At 57.0% G+C, this 9,353-nt stretch overlaps 1 protein-coding gene across 3 annotated transcripts in view; it reads right to left on the minus strand.

Moving 5' to 3' along the window:
• The window catches only part of NUDCD3 (NudC domain containing 3), a 33,260-nt gene extending 25,313 nt beyond the window's left edge, over window positions 1-7,947 (minus strand). For 2 of the 3 annotated variants that reach the window (XM_036246768.1, XM_036246766.1), the window contains exons 1-2: window positions 7,708-7,945; window positions 2,858-3,162 (exon numbers count right to left, since the gene is read on the minus strand). In XM_036246768.1, the coding sequence (XP_036102661.1) occupies window positions 2,858-3,162; window positions 7,708-7,899 (497 nt within the window). In that variant the 5' untranslated portion in view covers window positions 7,900-7,945. Of the gene's footprint in view, window positions 1-2,857; window positions 3,163-7,707 lie in introns of all 3 variants that reach the window. The other variant, XM_036246767.1, reaches the window with a different exon arrangement.
• Window positions 7,948-9,353: the final 1,406 nt, after the last annotated feature.

Here is a 9,353-nt window from a genome sequence, read left to right on the forward strand (position 1 = left end):
GAGACAACCAATCGATGAGTCTCTCTCACATCTGTTTTTTTGTTTGTTTCTCCCCCCCCACACTCTATCTGAAAATCAATGGAAAAATATCCTCGGGTGAGGATTACCCTCTACACACACAAAAAGAATTCCGTTTCTGAGTGATAAAGGCAAACGCCAGAAGTGGTCCCTAGATTTCTGTTGCATCCCAGTAGCAGCTACAGTGACACCTGCCGGTTGAGAGGTGAACTGCAGGGCCTGTGGCAGAGGAAGGAACAGACCCCACACATGGAAACCCCAGGTAGGGGGCCGTTGCAAGTCTCCAGACACAGGCAGAGCTGCGGCACGGCAGCTTTCCACTTCAGGGAAGCCCCAGCTCTGAGTGTGGCACCTTTCAAGCGATGACTGCCTGGGACGATCTCCCTCACTTACGCCACAGCACCAAGTGCTGGGCTGCACGACTTGAGGTGCGCCCCGCCATGCTGACACGTGGAACTGGCCATCCCAACACCCACGTCAGCGCCCTTTCAAAACGTCCACCAATGTATTTAGCTGCCCCCAATGAAAGTCCACATTCTTCCCGAGTGTGGACGACCCAAGGCATGCTGGGGAAGTGAAACGGAAGCAGCTGCACCTTCCACCTTCCTCTTGTGTCTGACCCTCCAGGGAGAGGCTCTGGGCAAGGGGAGCCGCAGGGGCCTGCACGTCCCTGGGGCCAGGGCAGGACACGTCCACGTTTCAACCAGCCAGACGCGAGGACCGCGCTGCACACCTGAAGGTTTGGGAGAGCCCACCGAGGCCGTGTCTCGGAACAGAGAAAACCAGCCCAGAACTGAAGAGCTCCAGACACGCCCAGCAAGGCTCAACAACCAGCTTCTGAATGCTCAAATAACATAACTACCTGCAAGAACAAGACTCAACAGTCCTCAAAGGAAAAACCAAAATCCGGACGCAACAACAGGACATTCCCAACGTCCAGCATCCAACATAGTCACCAGATGTGTGAAGAGGCAGGAAAATGTGACCTGGAATCAGGGGACGATTCAGCCAACAGAAACTACCACGGAGGACGGTGATGATGAGACTTTGAATAGCTGTTTATAAACACATTAAACAATTTAGAGGAAAAGCACAATGTTAGACATTCAAGCCCTAAAGAAGAATCGAAGGGAATTTGCAGAAAATACGCCCCCTGCAGTACGCTGTGTGCTGATGAGTGAACTGAAGATCAGACACCGCAGGGAGGAGCCCACAGGGAGGAGACAAGGAAAGAAGCCTCAGTTGCTGAGGCTCAAAAGTCCCCCCCGCAGCAAGGGGCCCGCCAAGCGCAAGGAGCGGGTGGAGCCAAGGCATGGAGCATCACTCACTGGCCCTCAGACCCCCACTGAGCATCAGGACAATGGAACAGCATTGTTTTTCTTCAAATATGTTTTTATTTCAAGTATGTTTTAGAGAGCGAGAAAGGGAGAGGGAAAAAGAGAGAGAAACATCGATCAGCTGCCTCCCACACACACACTGTCAAATTCACGACCTGGGTAAGTGGCCTGATGGGGAATCAAATTGGTGACCCTTCGGTGCACAGGATGATGCCCAGCTAAGCCACACTGGCCAGGGCTGGAATGACATTCTTTAAAAATGGCTCAATTCAATAGATGGCGAAAACACCTTCAGCAATGAGGATCCAATAAAGCGGTTTTGGGGACAAACGCAAGCTGGGAGGTCCTCCCCCATATCCTGCACCTGGAGCTGCCAGACGAGCATCTGAAGGTGGAGGGACCCATCGGGTCCCTGCTCTGAGCCTGGGCCCCCTCCAAACCCTGAGCTCTATTTTGCCCCTTTCTCTACAGGCACCCACAGGCACGACCAGACCCCTCCTGCGTCACCCGGACTCGCCAGCCCAACTGCTGTTTGAGCCTTCACGCCTGCGAGGCCACCCTGTCTGGCTTCAGATAGGTTGCCCCCACTCTGTACTTCGTGTCACCGGAGCTGTTCACCGTGCGTCCTAACAAGGAACTACACTAAGAGACACCCCAGGACAGGCCAAGGGAGTGCACGCAGCAGGAGGAACAGAGGGATGTGGAAGCTGAAACAGACGAGGGGCTCTCCTCATCAGGACAGGGCAGGGACAGACCTAGCAGAGAGGGAGGAGTGGATTTCCCGAACATAGAGTACCAGGAGCACCGTGCCACGTTTCAGAGGCTGCCTGGCTCAGACACAGCGGGGGTCAGTGCCTCTCACCTGCCAGGGGCAGGAGGGTACCCGACAGCTCACAGACCAGGACTCAACCACAAAGAGCAGCTGGGACAGCACAGGGCTTGAGCGCTGCCCACGCACAGCCCTGAGGGAGGGGCTGCTGTCACCTGCACTCCACCAAGGAGACAGGGGGACACTGCTTGCCCAAGGCAGACCCGTCCCTCGGTGACCGTCTCCAAGGGGACTCTGGGTCCACAGCCCATTCTGATGGCCCTTCAGGTGCCACCAGGGCGAGGACCATGGCACACGAACCACATTGTCAGGGCGAGGACCGTGGTGCGTGTATCACACAGTCTGTCAGGGCGAGGACTGTGGCGCGCGTACCACACAGTCTGTCAGGGCGAGGACCGTGGTGCGTGTACCACAGTCTGTCAGGGAGGAGCGCCCTCAGGACAGCACGGAGCCCCAGACCCCAGGTCCAATGGGCTGTGTGACACCTGCCGGACCTCATCAGGGACCAGGGAGGAAGATGGAGCCATAGCCCCATCTGTGTGAGAAAGCACTTCACACAGTCTGCAAACACAAGGAGCGAAATAAATGCTGATACAGATCGCTGTCACCAAGTGAGAACCACTTCCACACGAACCCACCCACTAGTGTCCAGTGAGAAAGACGAAGATCTTACTTGGGAAGAGTCGGGGGTTCCCTCCGGGCCTGGGCAGCACCCATGTCGGAGCCCGGTGGCTCTGCGTCCTCCTGGGAGCCCAGGACCACCTCCGGCACAGCACCCTGCTGGCCTTGAGGCTCCACCGGCCCACCTGAGGCCGCGTCCGTGGTGGAGTTTACCTCCACCTCCAGAACTGGGGCAGGGACGGGCTCCTGCTCTGCCATTGTGGCCTCTGCCTCCTCCTTCTTCCTCATCTTCTCCTCCAGCTCCTTCCTCCTCTTCTCATCATCCTGACGAGCCATTCGGTCAAAGGTCTGGAACACCTGAAACCAAATGTGGTCCAGCAATGAGCTGTGGAAATGCAGCAACACCCAGTGTGAGGGCAAAGGAGCACCCACAGCACATTCCCACTGGGGGACGGGAACGTGCCTGGCCTCCACCTCGCTATGAAAGCCCCTCAGTGGGGGTGCCAGAACCCACAGAAGTGCAGCCTGACATGCCGCAGCTCACAGGAGCCCAGCTCTGTCTCAGGAGGTGCAGCCGACTGGCCAGCTACCCTCACTCACACCCACTCGGCCAGCAGTGCAGACATGCCCTGTCCACGGGCTGAGCGAGGTTGAGGCCCTGAAAACTCCCACTGCAGAGGGAAGGTGGGATCGAGCTGACCCTCAGTCCCCAGAACAGCAGCTGGTCACTGTGTGGGCTCGGGACAGCCCAGGAATTCACCTCACCCCCCCCCCAGCCCCACTTGCAACGGGCAAGGACACCAGGTCCACTGACGGCCCCTCTGAGAAGCCAGCGCTGTGGGGGGAACCGGCCTCTTTCCTGAGCAGTCACGCCCATGCAAGTGCGGCCAGGACAGACCCACACTGACAGCGGATAGGACAGGCTGTGGTCACACCCGCCATGCCATCGGAGAGAGGGGGAAACGGGCATTTCTGGTGGGAGAAATCTGAAGACGTTCCCTGGAAGGAGGGGACCTGAATCAGACCTTCAACAAAAGGCACATCTGCTCAGGAACCGCATCTCCACAGGGTGGGGTCACCAACAACAGCTCCTGCAGCTGCTGGAGGCAGAAGGCTGGAACACCCACCCTGGGACACGGGCAGCAGTCACACTCCCTGGGATTTACCCAGAGGAGCTGAAAACTGATGTCCACACAGAAACCTGCATATAGATGCTTATGGCAGCTTTACTCCTATTTGTCAAAACTTGGACCAACCAGACGTCCTTAGGTTGATGAAGGATAAAAAAGGTGGTCCCTCCAGACAATGGAGCGTTACTCTTCCACACTAAGAAGGAATGAGCTAAGAAGACAGAAGGAATCTTAAATGCACAGTCCGTGACAGAAGACATTCTGAAAGGCCACACGGCATCTGGTTCCAGCTCTATCACATTCTGGAAAAGACAGAACCACAGACAGTGAAAGGACAGTGGCTGCCAAAGGTTCGGGGGAGGGGTGAGCCGGTGGTGCACAGGGGTTTTCAGGGCAGTGACACGGCTCTGTGTGGTAACTGCAGTGGGGGCTACATGTCACTCTACATCCGTCCAAACTCCCAGATCGTGTGACACCCAGATGGACCCCAGTGCAGACTGTGGGCTCTGGGTGAGGAAGATGTGTCGATGCAGGTTCACTGACTGCAGCAAGTGCTGTGGCTCTGGTGGGGGTGATGATATTGGGGGAGGCTGGGCATGTGGGCACAGGGGTTATACGGGAAATCTCTGTACCTTCCACTCAGTTAGGCTATGAACCTAAACATACTCTAAAAACTGTCTTAATAAAATGAAAAGTAAGAAATTTTAGTAAGTGGATAAGAGTCAGTTTCCAAAGGGCTAGAAATGCAGACAGAACTAAAGAAGGTACTAACATACTGAACTACGTCAATGTCGCACAAACATTCTCTCAAAACCCCGCAGACGCTGAGAAAGGGTCGGCTCAGGCGCGAGGGGCCTGTCCCAGGTCCTGCCGGTGACAGAAGATAGGGACCGCGTCCCGGCCGGCAGCACATGGAAGATGCAGGCAAAGAAAAGCCACGCCCTGACACCTGGAGACACCAGACCCATTCCTGCTTCAGAGAGCCTGCCCCAACTCGTGCTCTCTGACACCCACACCGGACACCTGGACCCTTGGCCCAGGAGCCACTCATCCTCCTGATGCCCCAGATCTTCATGTCAACACCTCAAAAACAGCAACACCCGGGACCTCTCGCCGCACACGGCCTCTCAATCATTCTAGAACACAGGGCTGTGGGGCTGGAAGGGCCACCTGTGACCTCCAGCCAACCTTCTCACTGACAGAGAGGTGACTTGCCAAGACCTCCTGGCAGCTCAGTGAGGGACAGTTGAGCAGGCTCTCCTGACTCCGGGGCTTCTATGCAGGCTATTCAGACTCCAGAGCAAACACAGAGGATCAGCTGAAATGAACGGAGTGTCATGCTAAACTAGTTTTTCTTAAAATACATATGTATACTAAACTTCCCTAGAGTGGACTTCCCCAGGAGGGTCCTTCAAGCTGTGCGCCAGGCTGTGCAGGGCCTTAGAATTAGGAGGAAGCTCTGAGAAGTTTTACAACATCCCCGAATCATGAGGGAAGCTTTCGAGTTCCAGCCCTCCCATCCCAACCCTCTTTGCCTGTGTTCTGAAGAGACCCCAAGCACCCCACCTCAGCTGCAGTACCCACAGGAAGGGGTCTTCTGCCATAGAGGCAGCGGCAGACAAGCAGGGTGGGTCAGGAGGCCACCTAACGCCACTGGGCACCTTTTGTTACAGAGCGTAGCTGACAGTCAACACGTATTAACTGCAGGTGCACAGCACAGTGACCCGACCTTGTCTGCCTCATAAAGTGTTCACCGCGACTGTGGGGTGGCATCCCCGTCACCGTACAAAGTCACCGCGACACCAGTGGCTATTCCCTCTGGACATCCCATCCCAGGACTCATCTGCTCTAACTGGAAATCTGTGTTCAGCACCTCTACATCCCACGACAAAACTCCTGCCCGATGCTGAACTCGCCAAATGTCTCGTGGTTCAAGGACAGCTCCCAAGGATTCAACACAATCTCCCCAAACAATATTCCCAGGGAGCGTCTGCTCAGTGAAGGCTCCTGGGCAAGGCTGACAGGAGGAATCTCCAGAAAACACCGCCCCTCTCAACCATCTGCTGGAAACTGCCCTTGGCTGCAGTGAGACTCTCGGCCCTGACCACTTCCATTTCCCCTGCTCTACCACCTCTGCTTTTCCCACCCCCTCCCTGACTGTCCCCCAAAGGCTGCCTCCACCATCAGCTCTTCTCACCCTCAAACCACCCTAGTTCCTCCGTCTCCTGCAAGACCTGGTCCTACAATTTCAACAGTCTGCGAGCAGGTGTTTCTGTCTGCAATCTCAAATCCAACGTATCTACAACTAGGTCTGTTCCCCTAAACTCAAATGACAGGACAGTTAATGCGCTGTCGTTATTCCAATCGCTCAAGTTTGGAACCTTGGGTCATGTGATTCATCCATCCCCTCCCTCTGCCCTGCTCCCTTTCTACTTCGTTAAATGGGTCACCAACTCTTAACCTGGAAGGGTGCATGGAACACAGTAGGTGTTTTATATACTGATACCAGACAAATTAATTACCTGTCAGCTCATCTGTAAAACAAGGGCAAAGACCAATCTTTCAGGTTGTGTCAGAATTAAGTAAGATGATACCCTGCAATGTAAACCCCTCCCGTAATGACTGGTACATCCCAGGTGCTCAGTAGCTGCTCCCTTCTCTTTGCTGCAAGCTACCTTCACCCCAGCTAACAGTGTTCCCACCCTACTATGGAATGGATAAATAATGGAACTGAAAGAGCGGGAATCACAAAAATGATGAGTTTGGTGGAATCACCCAACCTTGCTGAACTGGCCCCCTCGCCAGCCACATCAAGTTCAACTGTATCTATTTCACAGGGACGTCCATGCAAGTACCACACTGCCATCGGGCCCACTAGAAACCCTCGGTCAGAAGGCACTCAGCCACTGAGGGGGTGGGGAAGGGCGGGAAGGGCCGAAAGTGCTGAAACTGAGACCCAGCTCCAGCCCCCATCAGACCCTTCTCCGGTCCTCCTCAAACACTGCAGATCCCACCAGCATTTCTGGCTTCTCAGATTCCTACAAACGGGCTGTGATTGGCTGAGTACCTGCTTTCAACCCCAGCAAGTCCCACCTCCCTATAAAACCTCTGATTTCCAACCCTATTCCCTTCCTTCCAACAGCTGTCACATAGCTCGCCTTGCACAGCTCTCTGTCTTGATATGTTTTATCTTCTCAACTCTAACAAGCGTCACAAGGTGGCCACGACATTAGTATCCACATCGCGGTGGGTGTCCAATGCCTGTGCCAGCCGGGAGTGCGGATCCCGGCTGCGCTGCCAGGTGCCCAGGCAACTTCGCGACTGAACATTGATGGGACCGCAAACAATAAACGTAACCTGGGACATACAGGCAGATGCTCAGACGGGCTGTCTCTGACCTACGAAGTCACATCTCAAACAAGGGAACCACACCCATCGGCCGCCAGGCTCCCCGCCACCTCCAGGCTGGCTCGGGGGCGGCAGGTCCGCGCTTCCACCCCACTGGCCACCGGGCACGGGCGACTTCTGACACCCAAGTGCGCCCGGTGTCACCCGGGCTGCCGAGGGCCAGGCCTGCTCCCAGAGGCAATTTGATCTGCGACCAGCGTCTCCGCTTACTCGCAGGCGCGGCCCGGGAGGCGAGTCCCCGCAAGCGCCAGAGGGAGAAACTGAGGCCGGGAGCGCGGGGAGGGCGGGCGGCGGGCCGGGGAAGGGGGAGGGGCCGGGGACGAGGCTCCCGCCGCCCGCCCTCCCCGGCCGCCCGGCGCGTCACCTGCAGCACCAGCGCCTGCGCGGCCCCGGGCGGGAAGCCCATCCGGTCGGACGGGCGGCGCAGCAGGCGGTAGAAGTCGGTCTTGCGGTAGAGGAAGCCGAAGAGCACGCGCAGGAAGTCCTGGACGTTGCCCACGTGCTGCAGGATGCCCAGCAGGGCCTGGTCGTACAGCTCGGCCGCCCCGGGCTCCATGGCGTCGCCGACCGGAGGGGAGCTCGCTCTCTGCAGGCGCGGCCCGGACGCCGGCCGAGCGCCACTTCCGGTGCGCCGCGCTAACGGCTCCGCCGCCGGCGGGTCCGCGCAACTTCGGTCCGCGCTCGTGCGGTTCCGCGGCCGTCAGCGCTGGGCGGCCTGGCCGCGGCCCCACCCTGCACCGTCGGCTCCCGGGCAGCCGGGCCGACGCGTGGACTCGGCCCCGAAGCGGCTCCTAGACTCCAGAGGGCGCGGGGCTGCGCGACTGAGGACGTCTAGCGGCCATGTTGGAAACGGGCGGAAGCGTGTGGGCGGCGGCGCGCGACGGGCCCGTCACGTGGTCTGTGCCCCGCGCCGCAGGGTGAGCGGAGACAGGTGTGCGCGTGCCCGTGCAGGGCGCAAGCACGCACGCGCGCGCACGTATGCCAAGAGCAACGTGAGTAAACAGACCGCGGCCCGGCACGGCAGGAACGTCCGGACGCAGGGATGGGCTCGCAGCAGCCGAACCACCCGCACTGATCTTAGGGCCTGCTGCTCGGAACACGGGTTCCTGGACCTGTCCTGCGCGATGTTAGTGAGGGACACCTGGCACGGTAGTGTCAGAGCCGCAGACGTCACAGCACCGGAGAAACGCAGGGGAAGCACGTGTTTGTTTGTTCAATCACTTATGAGATTGGGGATCCCAGCATGGAATGCAAAATGTGACAAACGATCTGATTGTGTCACACACGTCCGCAACAGCCTCACGGAAGGGACTCGCTGGAAATGAGAGCAGCCCTAGGGCCAAAGGGAAGAAGAACTGCACACAGACGTTTCATTCTCAGGTGTTCCCCACGGGTTATCCTGGTGGAAATGCAAGAGGGGTGGAGCCAGGCTTCCCACTCTTGGTGGGTGTTTGCAGATAAGAATGAAGGAGGAGCCTGGGCTAATCCCTGGGGTGGGTTTGCTCAGTATCCAAGGGGTGGCAACTGATGGAAGTGTTTACACGCATAGTCACGTGTACTTACACACACATTTCCTTGCTCTCCCAGCTGAGAGGGCCCAGGAGCATCAATGCCCGATGCCCGAGTAGCAACATTCACATCGAGCGCCTGGTTTCTGATCCCATGTGCAGAGAAGGAACCAGGACTCCTTAAGAAATAATCGATTGTAGGTCTAGGGACACTCTTAAGTGCAAGATAGTAAGGAAGCGCTCAAAGGGGGGAGGGGAGATTCACCACGATGGGCATATGCCAAAGGGACCTGGGAGCCGACTGGAAGAGCTTCCAGTGGCCAAAGCTAGAACAATTTGACAAATTAATAAAACAAATAAGGTAGCATTATATTATAACCTAAAGAGCAATCTGACAATACATGGGTCCATACTGACGCATGTACAAGCTGTGTATCCAGAACGCTGGAGCCCTGCCCTCCAGAAGCTGGAACGTGGTTCCCATCCCTAAGTGTGGGCTGTG

The sequence above is a fragment of the Molossus molossus genome, unplaced genomic scaffold (genome assembly GCF_014108415.1).
Source record: "Molossus molossus isolate mMolMol1 unplaced genomic scaffold, mMolMol1.p scaffold_m16_p_7, whole genome shotgun sequence".
Classification (NCBI taxonomy): Eukaryota; Metazoa; Chordata; class Mammalia; order Chiroptera; family Molossidae; genus Molossus; species Molossus molossus.